The sequence below is a fragment of the Toxotes jaculatrix genome, chromosome 7 (assembly GCF_017976425.1).
Source record: "Toxotes jaculatrix isolate fToxJac2 chromosome 7, fToxJac2.pri, whole genome shotgun sequence".
Classification (NCBI taxonomy): domain Eukaryota; kingdom Metazoa; phylum Chordata; class Actinopteri; family Toxotidae; genus Toxotes; species Toxotes jaculatrix.
The window spans coordinates 15111745-15132523 of NC_054400.1; the positions used below are offsets into that span (position 1 = coordinate 15111745).

At 43.4% G+C, this 20779-nt stretch overlaps 3 protein-coding genes across 3 annotated transcripts; 2 read left to right on the forward strand and 1 right to left on the reverse strand.

The window, feature by feature from the left end:
* The first annotated feature begins 237 nt into the window (after positions 1–237).
* On the forward strand, positions 238–5228 carry tfip11 (tuftelin interacting protein 11). The gene is made up of 15 exons (XM_041043261.1): positions 238–353; positions 860–1070; positions 1192–1360; positions 1454–1610; positions 1725–1852; positions 1974–2135; positions 2380–2571; positions 2714–2893; positions 3001–3135; positions 3241–3344; positions 3447–3615; positions 3794–4037; positions 4188–4330; positions 4420–4585; positions 4725–5228. The coding sequence occupies exons 2-15, from the start codon at positions 862–864 to the stop codon at positions 5069–5071; spliced, it is 2505 nt and encodes an 834-aa protein (XP_040899195.1). The 5' UTR covers positions 238–353; positions 860–861; the 3' UTR covers positions 5072–5228.
* Positions 5229–5768: 540 nt separating this feature from the next.
* thoc5 (THO complex 5) lies at positions 5769–13057 on the forward strand. Its single transcript, XM_041043321.1, has 20 exons — positions 5769–5879; positions 6158–6262; positions 7235–7378; positions 7648–7761; positions 8151–8248; positions 8474–8620; positions 8746–8860; positions 8986–9118; positions 9218–9295; positions 9479–9522; positions 10200–10299; positions 11116–11224; positions 11316–11417; positions 11519–11615; positions 11707–11818; positions 11910–12013; positions 12132–12219; positions 12317–12432; positions 12571–12761; positions 12864–13057. The coding sequence occupies exons 2-20, from the start codon at positions 6164–6166 to the stop codon at positions 12925–12927; spliced, it is 2055 nt and encodes a 684-aa protein (XP_040899255.1). The 5' UTR covers positions 5769–5879; positions 6158–6163; the 3' UTR covers positions 12928–13057.
* A 2921-nt stretch (positions 13058–15978) lies between these two features.
* LOC121184528 (neurofilament medium polypeptide-like) lies at positions 15979–19861 on the reverse strand. The gene is made up of 4 exons (XM_041042256.1): positions 19111–19861; positions 17600–17799; positions 17358–17482; positions 15979–17267 (listed from the first exon to the last, which is right to left on the reverse strand). The coding sequence occupies exons 1-4, from the start codon at positions 19859–19861 to the stop codon at positions 16010–16012; spliced, it is 2334 nt and encodes a 777-aa protein (XP_040898190.1). The 3' UTR covers positions 15979–16009.
* Positions 19862–20779: the final 918 nt, after the last annotated feature.

The following is a 20779-nucleotide window of genomic DNA, read 5'->3' on the forward strand; positions in this document are numbered from 1 at the left end:
TTATGATTTGATAACAATCTGGAAAACACTGTATTAAAAGGTCTTTTTATGAGACCAGGCGTTCAATCAAATTATTTTAAAAATATAGTTTTGCTTTCTGAGCTTCCATTTGTCCAAAAACTGCACACAAGTGAATTGTTTTGTAATTTACTTTGTTTACTTCTTTAAATTTGAGGCACATTTATGCGCAGTTCAACATTTGGCAGAACACCGGCAGTTACCGGAAGTACATGTGTTTTCGTGTGTAAAACGCAGAAGCTAGCTGCTGTTGGCTGGATTGTTGACTCTCATTAGTGCCATAGAGGAAATAATGTATTACTAATCTCCAAGTAAAGGAATTACTACCATTTCGGGTGAGTTACAGAAAACAGCTTGCCATTATTTACCAGGACGCAAGTTTTTCCCTATAAAGCGGGCTGCTTACATTAGCTAACGTTAGCTTTAGCTTATTCGCTTGTCTTCACTTTGTATTTTCTGTACAGTAGTAGTTTAGATGTGTGTGCCAAGAGTATTTGTCACCTAACTAGCAAGGTATTTGAAAGGATACGGTTTATATTTTTATTTCAGTTGATGTTAACCTAGTTAAACGGAAAGTGGTGCTTTTGATCTCATATCTGGAGGAGCTACAGTGACCACATGCTCATAGCCACAGAGTCCTGAAAATAAATAAAACATTATGGATGTAACGATGGTTTGAGAAATAAATCATCTCACTTCCCGACCTTTCGGCTACATCTCGTGGCTTTCATCAGCGTATAGAATTTGTTCTGTTCTCACGGAGAATGGCTCTGGATGCAGATTATCATTTGGAGTTTTTACGCTTCTTTAACCGCCTTGGTATTTTGTTTATGATATGCAGAGATGTCCATGTCCCACTTGTATGGGCGGAGAGGGGAGGAGGAGGAGGAAGGTGTGGAGATTGAGAGCTTTGAGGTGACAGACTGGGACCTAGCCAATGAGTTCAACCCAGACCGCCGCAGACACAGGCAGACCAAGGAGCAGGCCACCTATGGCATCTGGGCTGACAGGGACTCAGACGAGGATGAGAGGCCGAGCTTTGGAGGCAAGAGGTAAGAAGTTTGTTTTTGTTGCTGCTTAAATGTCTCACGTTATTCCAAGTGGAGTAGTACAACACAGAAACATGAACAACTTCTTTTACAAAAATGAGTCAGTTGTTTGTGTCTTCTCCAGATCTAAAGACTACACTGCTCCAGTAAACTTTGTGAGTGCTGGTCTGCGTAAGACTGCAGCTGAGGAGAAACAACAGCAAAAAGGAGAAGGAGGTGCTAATGACTCTGATGACGATGCTCCTTTGGTGCCTTCCCCTCCCCGCAGCACTGCTCCTAAAAAATTCCAGATGGTAAATTTTGTCATGTGTGCATTTTATGACACACTGCAATAGAAAATGATATGAACCATGGTATGATTTATTAAAATGTATTGTTATTGGCAGGGTAATTTCCGCGGTAACCAGTCACAGAGGTTTGCGGGTGGCATACAGTCTGGACAAGGCATTGGTAGCTGGGAGAAGCACACAAAGGGAATTGGACAGAAGCTTCTGCAGAAAATGGGATACCAACCAGGCAAAGGCTTGGGCAAGAATGCACAAGGTGGGTAAACTGGAGGAGGCTATGTTATTGACATGTTTAGTAACACTGTGTGTTTTGTAAGAGTAGTAGAGCAGAGCTGATAAACTTTGACATGTTGGTCTGTTACTTCTGCAGGTATTGTAAACCCTATTGAGGCAAAGGTTCGTAAAGGCAAGGGAGCAGTGGGTGCTTATGGCAATGAACGAACCCAGCAGAGTCTTCAGGATTTTCCTGTGGTTGATTCAGATGAAGAAGAGGAAAAGGTAGTGTCAACAAAAATGATCTTTGCCTTTGATTCCATCTAGATCCACATTTAGATTATATAGCTGAAGTGTTACTGTAGAATCGATCAACATTTATTTTTCTCAATTCCTGTCTGTGCAGGAGTTTCAGAAAGAGCTAGGCCAGTGGCGTAAGGATCCTGCAGGGTCTGGAGGAAAGAAGAAACCCAAGTATTCCTACAAAACTGTTGACGAGCTGAAGGCTAAAGGCAAAGTGGCAGGGCGGAGTACAGCAGCATCCGCTGGAGAGCTGGCACAGGTCAAGGTATGTTAGAAAAGACACTTGCATTAATGCTTTTTTGGTTTGGGTCTCATAGGAACGTTATCAGGGTGCTATAGCTTGGATCTTAGCACTCTTTGAAATAGGCTGTATTGTTGTAACAAGCTTCAGGAACTCACTTAATTGTACTCAATAAAAGTCCCTGTGGAGATAATCTTAAAAAGGTAAGCACATCTTTTCTTTTTTTTCTTCAGAATCTCATTGACTCTGTATCTTTACCCGTCTCTAGGTAATAGATATGACTGGAAGAGAGCAAAAGGTATACTACAGTTACAGTCAGATGTCCAACAAACACAGTGTCCCAGATGAAGGTCCACCAAGCATGTCCACTCGGGAACAGAAAGGATCTGGCTTTGCTCTGCCTGAGCTTGAGCATAACCTGCAGCTACTGATAGACCTTACGGAACAGGACATATTACAGGTATGAGGTGTATCAGCAATCTCAAGGTTGATTTATATTGTTGTGGTTTTTATAAGTCTTCCATGTGCCATTCTGTTACTTTTACTTCTACCACATACTTACACGTTTTCTCTTTTCCTCACCATATTAACCTTGCCTGTAGTCTGCCAGACGTCTGCAGCATGAAAAAGATGTTGTTGTGTCTCTGAGTCACGAGTCACGGGCACTGCAGGGCAGACTGGATGCAGAGCAAGATGCCATCCAGAGAATGGAAGCTGTACTGGCACTAGTGGAGCGTTTTCCTTCTGGGGAGACAGCACCTGGGGAGGGACCCACCCTGCAGGTGCATATAGTGTGAACACAAATAGACGAAGAGGTACAATTATCAGACTGTGTTTAGTTCCTGCTATGTTTTCAAATCCACAAACGTCATCCATTTTTTCTGATCAGGAGTGTGCCCGGATCTTTGAGACCTTACAAACAGACTATTATGAAGAATACAAGACAATGGGATTGGCAGACCTGGCCGTAGCTGTTGTTCATCCGTTACTCAAAGAGAAGCTTCGTTCCTGGGACCCACTGAGGGTAGGCATTTGCAATTATTTTCTTTTGAGGTAACCACATACTCCCGTTATTTACTTTAACCAACAGTGATTAAGCTTCTAAGACTTTTCTCTTTTACTTCTTCAGGACAACTCTTATTGTCTGGAGGACATCGGTCAGTGGAGAGCAATCCTTGAATCTAGAGACCTCCACTCCAGTGCCCCAGATTCAAATATGGACTCTTACCACAGGTCATTTTTAGCAAACAAACACACAGCTGTGCTCATGTATTCGTATGAATAAATTTTTTAAACTGTATGTGTTTGTGACGTGTCCTTTCTTACTTGTTCCAGGCTGTTGTGGGAAGTGTGGATCCCAGTGATGCGGTCCTGTGTGTCAGGCTGGCAGCCTCGTATGGTCGGGCCAATGGTGGACTGTGTGGAAGTGTGGGCTCCTCTTCTCCCCCTGTGGATCCTGGATCACTTTTTGGAGCAGCTGATCTTACCCCGTCTACAGCGAGAGGCAAGACAAACACTCTCTCTCTCTCTCTCTCTCTCTCTCTCTCTCTCTCTCTCTCTCTCTCACACACACACACTTCATGGTTTTGATCATTTCACTTAATTTATTTGCGCATAACTGGCTTCTACATTGCAAGAGTTATTTTCCCCCTTTTTTCCCCCCTTTGTTTCCTGTTTGATAGGTGGACAACTGGAACCCGTTAACTGACACAGTTCCCATCCACTCCTGGATCCACCCTTGGCTGCCTCTTCTTCAAGCACGTCTAGAGCCTCTCTACCCGCCCATCAGGAGCAAACTTTCTAATGCATTGCAACGGTGGCATCCCAATGACACCTCGGCCCGCCTCATCTTGCAACCATGGAAAGATGTTTTCACTCCAGGGGCTTGGGAGGCCTTCATGGTGAAAAACATCATCCCTAAACTGGGTATGTCTTCATTAGTGACAACTTTAAGGATACTATAGCAATGGGAGAAAATCCATTTCTCTGCAGACTCTCCTTCTTTTATCTTTCCCTGTCACTCTTTTTTCCACTGCTTTCTCTTTTTTATGTGATGTTTCCTGTTTCTCTCTTCAGCTTTGTGTCTGGAAGAGCTGGTTATCAACCCTCACCAGCAGCAGATGGAGCCATTTCACTGGGTGATGGACTGGGAGGGCATGCTATCCCCATCCAGCCTTGTGTCTCTGCTGGACAAAAACTTCTTCCCAAAGTGGTTGCAGGTCAGTGAACATATAGAGTTATTAGGATGTTATTTGTGACCTACTTTGATTAAATCTTTAATGTGTCTGTCTTTTGTTGTTGATTACAGGTGCTGTGTTCATGGTTGAGCAACAGTCCCAACTATGAGGAAATCACTAAATGGTATCTGGGTTGGAAAAGCATGTTCAGTGACGTCTTGTTGGCACAGCCACTCATAAAAGAGAAATTTAATGAAGCTTTGGACATCATGAACCGTGCAGTGTCTTCCGGCATGGGTTAGTGTTGCACAGTTTCAGCATTTAAACACATTAAATATAAAGGAGAGCCATACATTTTAAAATGATGACAGTAAAGCAGTAATGCTCTTTCTTCTGCAGTATCAAAACATATAACAATCCTTTTACATATTTACAGGTGGATATATGCAACCCGGTGCGAGGGAGAACATTGCATATCTCACACAGACAGAAAGACGAAAGGACTTCCAATATGAAGCGATGCAGGAGCGCAGGGATGCCGAGAGTGTGGCTCACAGGGGCATCAGCGCTGGTGTGCCAACTAACTTTAAAGATCTTATCCAGACCAAGGCAGAGGAGAACAACATTGTCTTTATGCCCATAGTAGCCAAACGTCACGAGGGCAAACAGCTTTACACATTTGGGCGTATTGTCATCTACATAGACAGAGGGGTTGTGTTTGTGCAAGGAGAGAAGACTTGGGTGCCCACGTCTTTGCAGAGTCTGATAGATATGGCCAAGTGAGGGAGGGCTGGCTGATTCGCTGAGGAAAGCGTAAAAGAGAGTAAGCAGGGCAAATGTTTGCTTTTTATGTAACTTCAGTATACTGATCTTTGTCATATGTGACTTTGTATATTTTTAAAGTGTCATTAGAACTGTGAATAAATCAGTTTTGAATGTATGTGGTCTACTTTGTTGCTGTTTTACTCAGAGATGAAATAAATATAAGTTCTTTAGCTATATAGTATATATAATATATATAATACAGTATTTATATGTGTGTGTGATATGATGTATGTTATAGTACAGGTAGTTGGTTTTCTGAAGGTTTTGCATTCAGCACAGGCAAATATCATTAGTAGTAAATTCCACTTTAGGTAGAAATACTGCATACAGGGTGGTAGTAGAGGTCATAGGATTTATGTACATGTACAAAAACAGGGTACTTATATTGTTGTTTATGGAGGTGACTAATTTTTAAATGATTTCTCTTTAACTGTATTTCTACTTCACCTTTTGAGAACATTTTTACCATTTCTGTTTTCTTGAATTTTCTGTTTGTATGGGATAACCTAGCAATAGAGATAAGGGTAACTAAATAGACATAAATAAAAGTCATAATTATTAATTTATTTATGTTAGTGTAGTGCAGTCTTTTTGAAAAACGTAATATTTACATCTGGTGTACTGTAGGTGGCAGTCTAGCTGCTGTGGGTGTTTGACACAATAGGGCTTCCGTCCGCTGTCGGCGGTTTGTGGTGGTACAAAGTATCTTATGCATGTGCATTTTCACACGATTTAATAATTTCTGACGTATTTTTGCATCCCAGAGGTAAGTGGATTCTTAAAGACATTTCATTGAACACATAATGTATCCACGATTTTTTAAAATCTGTGATTGAAATCTGCCTTTCTCAGTCGATAAGCTAGCGGGTGTTAGCCAGTGAACTAGCCAGCCTTAGCTATCACACAGCTACAATGCTAATATTGGCTGGTAGGCTAATAGGGGAATATATGTGGCACGTACGTATCTGTTACTAGTTTAAGCTTTTCACGGCTTATCTTTTTAATTTATGGTGTTTATTGAATGTACCCCCGGTCTCTATCTAGCCACCAATGTCATCGGACGCCCTGAAGAAGCGAAAGTCTAAGGTTCTCCGTAGTGAAGGAGGAACCCCGGAGATGAAGCGAGGTCGCGGAGAGGGGGACCTGCAGGTAATGTTTGGACACCGCCGAGAGGGAGCAGATGAGGGGGTTACAGGGGCGCCAGTGTGCCCTAACCTGTAGGAAGTGCTCTGTTAAAAAACTAGACCGGGTCAAGGTCTTGTGTCAGCACCAAACGCCCTCACCGGCGAGGTGTCACTGGGCAACGTAGCCCAGTTATACAATTCAAAACAGTGAAGTTCAGCTTCGCGTTCAGTTCGAATTAAGCAATGAGAAACAAAATACGTAAATAGAAGTGTCCGCTACAGCGAATTTAAGAGTAAAACCTTTCACATCTTACATGAAAAGATTTATTAAGTGAATGTCCAACTTCTAAAACATAAACACTAAATCACACAGACGTTCCTGGGTTTACAAAATATCATTTTACTCATAAGGCAGCAGTATGCAGAACAACCAGTTAAACCTTAGAAATGATCAGAGTTGAATTAGCAGCTCTTGGTCAGTCTGAGAAAAAAGTGGGTATTTGAAGCTGTAGAAATGTTTCATATGGCTGTGGGATTACCATATATGTTACAGGTGTTTTTTGTCTTCAACCTATTAGCCTTGCCAGCTTCATTGAAAATCTATTCATAGTTAAAAGTGTTTTTGTGGTTGGGATGAAGGTCCTCATGTGACTCAGACTCTAATCCCTTGTTTAAAAATACTGGGTTTGATGTGCATTTTCCATGTTTAAATGCTAGATTGTTACCAAACAGATAACAAGGCATTAACTTTTTGTAATTCAAGTTTAAGGTGTCAGTCCTGAAGTTTGAATCAAGTTCAGAGTCCTGAAATTTGGAAGTTTGAGTCAAGTTCAGTGTCTTGAAAATTGGGGACCTGAGTTAACTCAGTCAGTCACCTTTGTATTGACCGCAAGTGTGAATCTTCAGACATCTCTACATCAAGAAGAGTGGACTAAGTTAAAGCAGGACTAATAGGACTGTGATATACTGTATGTATTGATGTAGTGTTTTTCTTTAGGATGCACGTGTGTATTGTGAGGAGGTGGAGCTGGATGGGAGAGACCCTGAGCAAGACTATCTGCAGTACAAAGAGTCATGTGAGAATTTGGCCACTCTCATGAGTGAGATCCAGGAGCTTAAAGCCAACGGAGCCAAAGAGGGGGTGAGAATCCTACTTTCAAGATACTTGTCATATGTGCTCTGTAATTATAGACTGATGTCGTTAGCTGTAGTAGTGTGGTTTTACTACAGAGCAGTCAGACTCATCGAGATGGTGTGCTGGTTTATCACTGTAGTACATCGCCTTTATCCCTTTAAACTTAGTACGGGTCAAATCTAATACATGACATAATTGTATATGCGATCCCTGAAAAAGTTGATGTGGTATCTTCATCATTAGAACGAGGTCTAACTAGTTGTATCTGTTCTCAGTGTGCTGAGGTCGAGCAGAGACGGATGCAGAGCTGCATCCACTTCATGAATCTTAAAAAACTCAATCGTCTGGCTCATATGCGACTGAAGAAAGCCAGAGACCAGACACACGAGGTAACTCCCACACTAAAAATGTTGTTCTATGTTTATGAGATATTAAATATAGTACTAGCTTAGGTTACGCTTGCTCTGATCCATTCATATGCTGAAAAAGTGCTGCCTCAACTCCCTTTTGTGCTGATCAAGAAAGGAAAATTGAACAGTGAGCACTTTGTTTCTACTTATAACATCTACCTGCAGTAGCTGCCACTGTCAGCAAAGAGAGATTATAAGCCCCCGGGTTTGTTATCTTTAAGGATTTTTTGATTCAGATGCCAGGTCTGCTTGTTGATCCCTGTTCTTATTGAATCCTGGTTTGGATTTGTGCCATATTGTTTGGCATCTCAGGGTCACCTGGGTTGTGTTTTCAAACCAGCATTTACCGCTGTTTTTTCTCCACCCAGGCAAAGCAGAGAGTGGATGTGTTGCATCTTCAGTTACAGAACCTGCTGTATGAAGTTATGCATCTTCAGAAGGAGATCAGCAAGTGTCTGGAATTCAAGTTAGTACAAAATATTTAATTAGTTGAGAACAGCTTTTACTTGTTTTAGTGTACTTGAGTCAAAGCAGATTTATTCTTATGAAATCCTAGTTTAACATAACAAAAATGAGGCAAGGAAACAAATTTGTTTGTGCTCAGCTCAAAAGGTACAGAAAAATGCTTTCACAACTTTTACAAAGTTAGGAATAATGACAGTGGTAGTTAACCTCTGTTTCACTGGCCCAGGTCTAAGCATGAGGAAATAGACTTGGTGTCTGAGGAAGAGTTTTATCAGGAGGCCCCACCGGAGATCTCCAGGCCCCATCTCACAAAAAATGACCCCCACCAACTCACACTGGCGCGACTGGACTGGGAGCTTGAACAGAGAAAGAGGTACGCAAACCTGCACGTGCTACAAATGCACAACCCAGTGCATTTGTAGCATGCTGTGGTAAAAAAAAAGGATCTTTTTTTTTTTTGGAGGCACAGAGTTGTTAAAAGTTTGTGTTTGGATTCAGGTTGGCAGAACAATACAAGGAGTCACAGGCCACAAAGGAGAATATCCAGAAGAGCATTGAGGTGAAGAAGGAACATCTGAGAAGTTTGCAGCCAGGACTGAATGCCATCATGCAGGTATAACAACTGTCTGCGTGCCACATTATCAAGGTTTTGTCCTCTGAACCTTGACAGGACCACAAAGTGTTTTGAAAATGAGTTAAGTCAAGCCCCAACTGTCAAGTTGCTGTCTTCTTTCTCAGGCATCTCTCCCAGTGCAGGACTGCCTGTCCATGCCTTTTGAACAGACTCAAAAACAGACTGAGATTGCCCGCCATCTCCCTCCACCTCTGTATGTCCTGTTTGTTCAAGCCAATGCCTACGGTCAAGCCTGTGGTCAGTAATCATCAGAGAACATCCTATATTTCAAGACAAAAATAGAGTTTTTTTTATTGAGCCCCGATTGCCAATGGTTTATTTTTGTTTCCATTTCAGACAAAAACCTCAATGTGTCAATCAGTGGTGATGTGGATGAGGCCAAGGCCTTGTCCAAACCCCCAGAAGATTCCCAGGGTATATACACATTAATACATAACTTCCATCATACACACAGCATGGGCACATATTCATATAAGCACACAAACACAGCTTTGTTGACCACTTCATTTTTTCTGTTGCTCAGTATTTCAAAATGTTATATTTAAAGATCCATTCTCAACTTAAGAAACATAAAATCGTTTGTTGTGTATCATCCAGATGATGAGAGCGATTCAGATGCAGAGGAGGAACAAGAGAAAACGGTGAGTCTCATACTTGGTTTTACGCCAGAACACACACGCACACAACCTCAGGTCAGTGAGTGCAGATATTTCTTAATATACCCATCTCTGCACTGGACATACTAGCTGTCCCTGAAGCCCTAGCTGTCACACATTGGCAGGTTGGGGAGCAGCATCTATCGATCGCTTCCTGCCTCCAGATGAGTGCCAGCGGCGGTATTCTGAGAAATATTCAGCAAGAATGGCTGCGCGACTGAAACCTGAGCCCACTTTGGGTGCGCACACTCAGCACCAAACCAGTGCTTGTTTTAAGACTTGATGTCTGAATGTTTCTCTAGATGTGAAGTGAAAAAAAAGTGTGTGTGTGTGTGTGTGTGTATATCTATATATATGGTGTAGGAATATTTAATTGCAACCTTTGTCTGGCTGTCTGCATATGACTGCTCATTTAAAACAGTCTCTTCACCTTCAGTCCTTCACTGCTTTCAGCTCTTCTCTTCCTCCTTTTATCAGTAATAGTAGATGGCCAAAATGCTTGAGATGCTAAGTCACTATCATGTTTCTCCTGTAAGCAGCTGAAATTTGATGCAGATTGTTTCTCTAATTTATTTTATATGCCACAAACATGCGTAAACATGCACTTTATTTTGCTTTCCTTCTCCTATCTCAATTGCTTTTTATTGTCCGTCATTTCACAGAAGAGGAGAAGGCCAACTACAGGCGGCCAGCTGGATGACAAAAGACGGGAGATGCTGAAAAGGCACCCTCTGTCCCTCGGCTTAGACCTCAAGTGTAAAGGTAACACATTCTGCATGCTAGGTGTCTCTGAATGTCAGAGGAGGTGCAAAACAGGCCTATAAATTTACTGTCTTTACACAGAATATGTTTAAGCTCAAATATTTAGAATTCATCTGTGTCACATTCCTTGTAATGCGGCCGTGTATATACGGTGTAGTGTAGTAATTTTACACCGCTCCTTCTTTCACTTATGTGAAAGAAAGCTTGACCCATTATGCTCTGATGACACCACTTGACCCTTGTGTTCCCTCTGCTGGCGATAAAAGGAATAGTGACAGATTATGAGACCTGCATTGCAGGCTTAACTCTACCTAAGAGAGGGGGAGGAGGGAGGAAGGGAGGCAAAGGGACGTTGTAAGAGAGGCGTTTGCAGCATTGTGGTTCTGCAGCACATACAACCAGCTGTAAGCACATTTCCTCATCACCGGTCTTTCTCCGATTCTTCTTTGTATTTCTAGTACCTTCCCCCTCCTCAGGTATCTTCACTGCTGCCAGCTGCAGCAGTCATTTTACTGCAGTAAAAGCAAAAGTCAGGCAGTGTAGGTGTCTGTGAGTGACAGAGTGTCACCGAGTTCACCCGGACTGCAGAGTGTGGAGCGTGAAAGATGACCATCAGCATAGTATGTGTCCCCTGGGCGCTGCTTTCGTCCATCGTGACCACACCTTGTTATTGCTCTCTAATGCGCTGCAGTGTAAAGTAAACCCTAGGGGGACGTTTACCGGTAGGATAAGTGAAAGAGGGTGGTTGAGAGAATATTGAATTAAGCTGGTAATGGATTAGTTCATCGCCATGTGTTATCTGCCTTGTCTCCACAGATGGCAACATCCTCCATCTCTACTTCTACTACCTGATGAATCTGAACATTATGACAGTTAAGACCAAGGTCTCCACCTCCACAGACCTAAACACAGCCATCAGTGCAGGGTGGGTGTGTGTACGTGTGTGTGTGGACCTGAATATTCATTTCCTGCTCCGTGTCACTGAAAGGAAAGCCTATTGATGTCTTCTTTTGCAGGGACCTACTGAAATCAGACACTCTACTCAGCTGTCTCTACACCAGCGATCAGGGACGGGAAACACCCAATCCAGCTAATCGCTACCAGTTTGACAAAGTCGGGTGAGGATGTCAGATAGTGAAAGTAAAGAAGAAGACGTGTAGGGAATACACCAATGAATTTAACAAAATCCCAGCAGAATTAACCCATCATTTCCTTTTAGGATTGTTTCCTTTGCTGATTATGTGGAGGAGCTGGGCCATCCCTACATGTGGGTTCAGAATCTGGGAGGACTACATTTTCCCAGTGATACTTCAGAGGTGTGTGTTAACATTGAGTGTCATCCCAGCAGAGTGCAGTCTCTGAGTGCTACAACCACATCATGTTGTGTTCACTTTTTTTTTTTTCCAGGGTGTGCGTGTGGGCAGTTCTCTGAGTGCCAGCCACATGGAGAGCACCATGAAGCTGCTGAGGGGACGCGTCCAGTCCCGCTTGGCTTTGCACAAACAGTTTGCTTCTTTAGGTACATTATTTGTTAACAGCTTTTCACATTAAATGCTCCTAATGAACAGATGGTAGATTTGGACTGAGATTGTTTGCGCTCCTGCCCTCAGAGCACAGCATCATCCCAGTCTCCAGTGAGTGTCAGCACCTCTTTCCTGCCAAGATCATCTCCCGTTTAGCTCGCTGGACCACTATCACTCACCAAGAGTACATGGTACACACCCACAAACACACTTTTACAGATATTCAGAATCACCTGTACTGAAAGTATTCATTCAAACAGACACCTGACGTAGCACACATCTCACTGGGATATTTCTCTTCCTTTTAAGGATCTGCCATATACGCGTTACGTGACTGAGGCCGGGCTTGCAAAGGAGAGTGATCTGTACTTTATGGGAGTGGTTGAAAGAGGCACAGGTAGATACAGCCATTGCCGATAGAACTGGCCTTTATTGATTACTCGATTTGAATTAGTTTTTATTAACAAGCTGTCTCTTGTGTCTCTTGCTTTCAGCTCGTCTCAATGCCGCAGTGGTCCTGAGTCCCCGTTACCCAGAGATCTCCCCTCTTTTCTCCCTCTCTCTCAGCTGGAAGGGAGAGCGCAGTGGGCGCACTGATGACAACCTTCGGGTATGAACATTTCAGTAACGGTCATTTATGTCCCAGAAACTTGTGCTCCGTTGCTGCATGAGCTCATTTTTTGTTTAGTCCTGTTACTGACGACACACATGAATTTTCACGCTCTGACTTGTCTTTTTCTTTATTTAGGCCATGGAGAGTGAGGTCAACGTGTTCAAAAATGAACTACAGGGACCACGCCCAGGACACCAGCTCCTGACCAATCAGATTTCACGCCTGTGCGTCTGCCTGGATGTGTATTTGGAGACCGAAGGGCAAGATGACAGCGTGGAGGGACCACGAGAGTTCCCCCGCGAAAAGATGTGCTTGCGCACTGTCAGGTACACAATTACAGAAGGGAGTTAGTAAACTTTTTACACACATTTGTTCAATGACACACTGATTAGATTTACATCTGACATCTCTGCCTCTTTGAATTTCAGGGGTCCAAATCGTCTGAAGCCATTCAAGTACAACCATCCTCAGGGCTTCTTCAGTCATCGCTAAACTTCTCCCTGCTCTACATCACAGCTCTAACTCCTTCAAGTTTACCTTGGTGACTTTAACACACATCTGTATCCCTTTTTAAAACCTTTATACTGGTATGAAAATAAAAGAACACTGTTATTTTCTTGAATGAGTGTGGATTTGGTCTGTTTAAGGCTCTGGTTGCACCCAGGCTTTTTTTGTGTTCTCCAGATTTTCCTGTTTTATCTCTCTGCCTTCCTCTCTACCCTCACCTCTCTGTGCTGCTCTATTTATAGGTGTCGTCTGCACTAGCTGATTAGCATGCCATTGTGGTTCAGTGCTGGCGCGAGCTGAGTCATTTCCACAGAGAATCATGTCTGTGGAACATGATATTTGGTGTATTGTTTACAGTTAGCCTTTGACCTCTCATTTATCATTCTGGTGGCAGTAAAACAGGTTGTTGTTTAGGATACAAATCCTGAAAGATGCAACCTGATGCCTCAGACTTATGAGTAAGGACGCTTGTAATGAGAAGGAAGAAGGACTGTTGTCTGTTTTTGAGACAAGGCCTTTGACAGTGATTAGTATGTCATGTGTGAGGCTGAGGATTTTTTTGTGTCGGTGGGTGGTGAAAAGAGCACTGCAGTCAGGAACTTTTACTTGATGCTTTTCCTCAAGATATAAAAAGTTTTATAGAAACTTTTTATTCAACTTAGAATTATGAGTAGTTATTGTAAGAGAGGACATTCTTAGATGTGATCTTTTCCACTTGATTCTCAAAGGGCATAACAAATTACTGAGAAATTACTGCTGAAATTACTTTCAAATTGAGAATAGAGCTCAAAAAATAAAAAAGTCAGATAGTGAGTCTTGTCTGACATGGTGGAATGGTTGCACTAAGAGCAGTCATAGTTGAACTGATATAATTAAAAGTGTGGTTAAGTTCATTAAATATTAACTGAAATGTAAAAGTAAAGGAATACATCTATCAGATACAATATGATTGGGTTTAGAGGAGATATGATGTGAGAAGCCTGAAAACATGCCAGCAGAGAAACCCTTCCAATGTCAGCCACAGTGTGTCCAATGTCAGTATTGTATCAAAAGAAAGAGGTTCAAAAGCTTAAATTTAATGGTTAGCTGCTTTTAAATAGACATGGATTGATATGATGAATGGGTTTTGTCACCAGCTGCAGCCCTCATTATTAAATCCTATTAAAATGTAGCTGCACCTTTTCAAGATTGCTGAAACCTATTTATAGCTCAAATATTACTGGAGGCTATGACCAAAAATGACAGGCAGGATTTGTATTTCTGTATTAATTTTTCCATGGTTTAGAAAGTGGAAACCTACTTATCATAGTCAATAGCTGATAATTATGGTAATTATGAATTAATAAAGGCACAAATGTGGGAGGTGTACAGTCCTTGTCAAAATTATTGGCAACCCTGAATTTTAAGTACATAATTCAGAATGAACCAATTTTGTATAACTGGATATAAATTTTTAAAATGTCTTAAAGTTACTGAACCGAAGAAAAATAAACTTGCATAATAGTGAAAAAATACAAACACAAAATGTATCCCCTGACAAAATTATTGGCACCCCTCACTAATACTTACCTACGAAAGTTTTTGCAAACAAGAGTGTTGCCTATTTGTGCTTTTCATTCAACCCTGGTGTCTTCCTTTATCTTCGCTCATGGAGCCATATTTGCTCGAATGGTTTGGGCTACAAACCACCACTCCTGATATTAGCGTTTCTGAAAGTAAACTCTCTAAAAGTAAACTGGAGACAATCATCCCCTTTTTATCCAGTAAAATCATCATTCATTAGTTAATTCAGGTGATGTGAACACTGAAAATTAAAGTGAATCTTATTAGTGTTTTTTTTTTTTTTTTCTTTTGAGTGAGGATTTAAATTCATTAAAAAAGGTGCCAGTAATGTGTCTGGGGTACAATTTGTGTTTGTATTGCTTCACTATTATGCTATTAAGTTTGGTTTTTCTTTTAATTTGTTCATTAACCTTGGACATTTTATAAAAATATTCTGCTTACACAAAATTGTTTCATTTGCATTTATTTGCATTTGCCCCATTAAATTTTGACCAGTGCTTTGTTGTGTGTGAACTTCTTGCAGTGAGCTGGGATATAAGGGTGGTGGTGGTGGTGGTGGGGGGTGGGAGTCTTCTCTGTTCAAGCGAGCAGCACTGCTCCTGATTTATACATGAACGTGGTCTGTGGGTCGTGAGGAAGGGTGCGGTGGCTGCTGTGGGTGGATACAGCCCCCCCCCCTCTCCTTAGCCGCAATGCAGTGCAGTTACATGCAGCCTTTACCTTTGGGCCTCACACCTTACAGGCTTTGATTATTATTGACACCTCTCTTTTATCAATCTTCACTTAAAGTCAGTGTGCTATAGATTTTCTTAGTAGCGTGAACAGATGAAGAAAACCCCGCAGATAAAGACTCTTGGTGTTTGACTTTTCGTTCTTTATTTACTGTTTCATATTGCATATTCTCAGCAGTTTATACATAGCACAGTCATCATTGTCCTAGCATTGCAGACCAGACACTGCAGTTCACCTGTCAGGAGAAGCTGCATTAAGGTGCACGACAAGCAAAATTCAAGTCTTTCTTAATGATGTATCTGTAAATATAATATAGACATTTGTATCTCCTTAAATATACATTTTTATAGTCAACATCTGTCACAATCTTTAGCTTGATGTTGTTTTGACATCTCTACCCTTGAAGGCTTGTGTAGGTACAGCAGGCCCCTGCAGTTCCCTCCCCGTCAGCGGGATTCAGTTTAAATGCACTTGTTATTTATTAAGGGCAGGTGTCACATTCAGATAAGGAGTTTAGAGCATTCTGCATTCACTACAGTCATACATCAGAAGCATCAGGGATGTGTAATGGCCATACTTAGGGAGCAGGGGATTATTTGCTACAGAAATCACTATTGCTTACATACCATTACCTGCTTTGTTTTGGACACTACAGTGCCAGTCTGAACTGCTGGGTATGTCCAGCCTCTCTGTCCTGCCCTCCCTTCCCTTCCCTCCCTCGTAGTTCTTTGGCATCTCCACCACTCTTGCCCTGAAGCACAGCTTTTCAGGCTTACTTCTTGGCCTTCTCCTCCTTGCTCTCCTTTGACTCAGTGCCAGAAGATTTCTCTGCTTTCTCTGCCTTCCCTGCTTCCTTAACCTCCTTGCCCTCTTCTTTACCAGTCTCCTTTTTCTCCTCTGGCTTCTTCACCTCTTTCTTGCTCTCTGTTTTTTCGGGCTCTGCTTTGGGTGCAGGCTTCTCCTCCGGCTTCTTCTCCTCCTTCTTGGCCTCTGTTTTCTCGGGCTCTGCTTTAGGGGTGGGCTTTGCCTCAGGCTCGGTCTTCTCTGATTTAGGAGCAGAGGGTTTCTCCTCCTTAGCAGGGGGAGCGCTCTCTTTAGCCTCGGACTTGGGGGCAGGTTTGTCCTCTGCCGGCTTGCTGGGAGCAGCAGGTTTTGAAGCTTCATCCTTCTTCGGTGCTTCTTCTGCTTTGCTCTCTTTCTTTGTATCAGGCTTATCTGCCTTCTCTGCTTTGCTCTCGGGCTCTTTTTCCTTGGGCTCCTGTTTCTTCTCCTCCTTCACAGGCTGTTCTTTCTCCTTCTTTTCCTCCTTGACAGGCTGAGGCTTCTCCTCTTTTTTCTCCTCTTTAGGGGTGTCTTTGTCAGCGGCAGGCTTGGCCTTCTCTTTCTCTGGAGACTTTGCTTCAGGGGTCTTGGCGGGAGGAGATTTAGATTCAGGTGATTTGCTGGGTGGGGATTTTGACACAGGTGACTTTGGTGCAGGTGACTTTGACTCATCTCCTGCAGGGGATTTGGCTGCTGGTGATTTAGATTCAGGTGATTTTTGTGGAGATTTAGATTCTGGTGATTTGACAGCAGGAGATTTAGGTTGAGGGGACTTTGAAGGCGGAGATTCAGCCTTTTCTGGAGATTCTGACTTCTCTTCTTCCTTGCCTGCCTCCTCTTCCTGTTCCTTCTCCTCCCCTTCCTCCTCTTTTTCCTCTTCTTTTTCCTCCTCTCCCTTTTCCTCCTCTTTCTCTTCCTCTCCCTCTCCTTCCTCCTCCTTTTCCTCTCCCTCCTCACCTTCTCCTTCCTCTTCTTTGGTTTCCTCACCTTCGTCTTCTTCCTCTCCTGTCTCCTCCTCCTTCTTTTCCTCCTCATCTGCCTCCTCTGTCACTTCTGTCACCTGGGTCTCATCTGTCTGTTCCTCCACAATGACTGTATCTGAGATCTCCTCTCCTTTCACCTTCAGGTGGGCAGAGATTCTGCTTTCCAGGTAGGCATACGGACCTCCTCCTGACAAAAAGCGGTTCTCCTCTCCCTCCAGTAATTTCCTGTTTTAAAGACAAAGATGCACAGTCAGTGAAAACGCCAACAAGAATCAATCAAATTAAACCCTGATGTGGTTTTAAACTATGGCCAACCTATAAGCAGCTATCTCAATATCTAGAGCCATCTTCACATTCAGCAGGTCCTGGTAGTCCTTCAGCTGGCTGGCCATCTCCCATTTGGTGGTTTTCAGCTCATTATCCAGTTGATTGATGGTCTCCTGCAAAGTGAAAACACAGCCTTTCAGGTCAAATATCACACTGATGGTATCAGACGGTATATGCAACGAATATGGACTGCTGGTTCTCTCCATGAGAAATAAGTGAGAGGTTTGTGCCTGTAGCGAGTTGAGGTCATCATGGTGTCTGTCTTCGCTCTCTATACGCTGCCTCTCCAGTGACTCCTTGGTTCCTCGGAGAGTCTCCAGCTCAATGGTACGGCTCTGGAGCTGACGGCGGTACTCCGCAATCTCTTCCTGGGACCCACGAATTGCATCCTGGTTAGACCTAGCAGCGTCAGACAGACGCTCCATACGGACTGAAGGAATTTGCAGACAGAAAAATGTATAGCGTTTAGATATCACTTGTAATATAAGACATTTTGCTGTGTCACACCATTGGCTGGCCCAAGTCCCAAAACAGTTTGAAGTGACCTGCATATCCTGAAGTACAGAGACATTCAGCGTTCTTATTCAGTCCATATGCATACTTTTTCTTTTTGTCCTGAGACATTTGACCTGTCTTCTATATATCGAAGGCCCAAGAGAGCAGTCAGTCACCACTGGGAGACTGAGTGACCTTGACAGTGTCCATCTGTCTGTCAGTCATCTGACTCAGCTTCCTCCCTTGTCCAAGCATGAATAAGCCTCACTGCTGCAGTCAGCTGGACACCACACAGGGAAGGTCATACGGTTTGCACCTTTTGCTTGCTGTATCAAGTCAGCATGTAAATGAGCTACAAGGGTCAGAGTATCTGTAGTGTGTCATTCAACTAAATTGCTGTTTACATGAAACCCTTCTTGGCCTTTGTGTGTAGTATGACAAACATCAGCAGCACAGTGGTGCATCTGATTTTACATCTACTTAAGCAAATTGTCGGTTACTGTAATTACCGTGCTTCAACGACTAGAAAAAATTTCAGGTCACTTCTATGTCCTTGGTAAACTCCAATCACGACAGCAGTGAGGATGAGTGTTAAAGCAAGAAGAAGCATCGCCTGGCTGCCACGCACGGTGACCCTGACAAGTCTATTCTATTTGTAGAGGGTCAGGTTCAGGGGTAAGATCCATCAACACAGTAAGCAAAGGCACATAGGCAACACACATGGGGCGTAAGCAAGAACACACCCACTGTGAGAGTGCAAATTAGTCACAGTCTCCTTCCACTCTGTGTGCCATCTCACGCCTGCAGTGCGTGCCTCAAGTAAAAATGATCATTCTGCGGCAACGATGCACCCACAGAAAAACGCACCATTCACAATCTTGATCGTTCCGTATTTTCTATTTAGACTGATTTACTTGACTCGCCTGTAATTAAGCGTCTTCGATCTGGCAGACTGGTACAAAAATACAACCAGTGGGATGTGTTAATCTGCTTGTAGTGTTGCGGCCTCGCAGCTGTTTTATGTCATCGAGCAAGATACTGCAAGCCACTGCTCGCCTCATGCAGTGTTATAGGATTACAAGTAAATGTAATGTAAATCCCTGGGATGTAACTTCATACTTCAGCACCATGGACAGGGACGTGGTGCATTAACAAAGTTTCTCTGTGATTTTAAATCTTTAAAAAGTTTTTTTTTTTTTTTTTTAATATAAATTAAATAAAACTTTACCTTTTCGAGCCAACTCACCTTTGAACCATTCCTCTGCATGCGTCGCGCTCTTGGATGCGTGACTATCCAGCTGCGCGCGGATCTCTCGCAGTGCGCTGGTGACGTCCACCTTGAGCGCCTCTCGCAAGTCGAAGCTCACGTCCGAGCTCTGAATCTGCGCGAGGAGCTCCGCCACTTCTTCCTCGTGGTTCTTCTTCAGAAAAGCGGCCTCCTCCTCCAGGGCACGGTGCTTCTTGTCCAGCTCCAGCCGCGCCAGCCGGCACTCCTCCACATACTTTTTCATGGCGCGAGCGGCAGCCTCCAACTCCTCCCTGTTCCGCGCCTCGTCCTCCAGCCTGACGCGCAGGTGCTGGATGTCCTCCTCTAGGTGCTCGTGCTCTAGAGACGCGCGGGCCTTCTCCCCGGTCAGCTGCTGCAGGAGACCCCTCAGGTCACCCAGCTCTCGCTCGTAGTGCTCCCCAACCGAGGCGCGTCCGGCCTGGCTCTGTCGCAGCGCTGCCGCTTCCGCCTCCAGGTTGCGGTTGTGCATCTCTAGGTTCCGCACCTTGTCGATGTAGCCGGCGAACCGGTCGTTCAGAGCCTGCAGAATCTCTTTCTCGCTCCTCCGCGTCATATCACCGTTGAAGGTCTCCAGGCTGTCGGCGGAGGACGGCTGGCTGTAAGTGAGGCGGCGGCGCTGGGAGTGAAAGCCGCTGGAAGACACGGAGGCAGGCCGAGCCTTGCGGTACGAGGTCGGCCCGAAGTAGTGATGTTCCACCGTGAAACTCATGTTGGCCGGTCCAGAGGAGAACTGACTGCAGCAGGAGGGAGAGCGCTGGGCTTTTATAGGAGGGAGGGAAAACTCACTAGTCAGCACCAGGACACACTCCATTTAAAGAGATATCTTTTCCTCAGAAAACTACTGCCTGCGCAGGAATATAATCAGTGTAGCACCTTGTAGATGAGTTGTATTTTTACTGAAGGTGTTCTTTATTTTATTGAAGGAAAAAAAACAAAAAACAAAAACAAAAAAAACGAATTATTGGTTTTATAGAATGTAAGATGTTTATCGGGCATTACTTTTCACTTTATATCTTAGGGTGTTTGGTGCCTAAAAACACCTGGGAAAGTGTTTGCATAGTCTCTGTGTTAAATCATTTTAGGCCTATTTGCAACTCTATCAATTGCTCTGTCTCTTCATAAACATCCCTGATGGATCTTTTTTTTTTTTTTTCATTTGAAAACTTATTCATATTTTAGGTTTTCTGTGGCTGAAGTCAGTGTGAACTGATTGTGTGGGTGTACAGTGTGTTCTGCTGATGCTCTCTGTAGCTTTACTGCTGCAGTGTGAGTTTGCAGATCCACGCCATCCCCCCTGGGACTCAACTCAACTGCTGGGCCATTGACAGACTCTCTCTCTCTCTCTCTATTTCAGCCTCTTACTACACAGAAAAAATGGTTTGTTTCTGCCCTTTTACTTCAAACGTAACTTTTAATCTCTCCATTTTTTCTGCCTCTTTTTGTTGCTGAAGTATAACTGATCTCCAGATGTACAAATGTGGTTGCAGGCCAAGCATGACACGTGACAGCACTGACATTAAAAAAAAAACATAAATGGCAGCAGCATAAAGAGCAACTTTACAGTGCATGCACATCAGACTGAGCACACTGAGCTACGATGATACAGCATTCACGCAAAACTAAACTG

Bases quoted from the DNA above. Each gene is read 5' to 3' on its own strand.
- tfip11 (XM_041043261.1), top strand. From the start codon at position 862: ATGTCCATGTCCCACTTGTATGGGCGGAGAGGGGAGGAGGAGGAGGAA. The intron at 4,038-4,187 runs GTATGTCTTCAT...TTCTCTCTTCAG, and splicing joins AAACATCATCCCTAAACTGG to CTTTGTGTCTGGAAGAGCTG. The intron at 4,586-4,724 runs GTTAGTGTTGCA...ACATATTTACAG, and splicing joins TGCAGTGTCTTCCGGCATGG to GTGGATATATGCAACCCGGT.
- thoc5 (XM_041043321.1), top strand. From the start codon at position 6,164: ATGTCATCGGACGCCCTGAAGAAGCGAAAGTCTAAGGTTCTCCGTAGT. The intron at 6,263-7,234 runs GTAATGTTTGGA...GTTTTTCTTTAG, and splicing joins GCGGAGAGGGGGACCTGCAG to GATGCACGTGTGTATTGTGA. The intron at 7,762-8,150 runs GTAACTCCCACA...TTCTCCACCCAG, and splicing joins CCAGAGACCAGACACACGAG to GCAAAGCAGAGAGTGGATGT.
- LOC121184528 (XM_041042256.1), bottom strand. From the start codon at position 19,861: ATGAGTTTCACGGTGGAACATCACTACTTCGGGCCGACCTCGTACCGC. The intron at 17,800-19,110 runs GTGAGTTGGCTC...AAATTCCTTCAG, and splicing joins TGCAGAGGAATGGTTCAAAG to TCCGTATGGAGCGTCTGTCT. The intron at 17,268-17,357 runs GTTGGCCATAGT...TCTTTAAAACAG, and splicing joins ATTGAGATAGCTGCTTATAG to GAAATTACTGGAGGGAGAGG.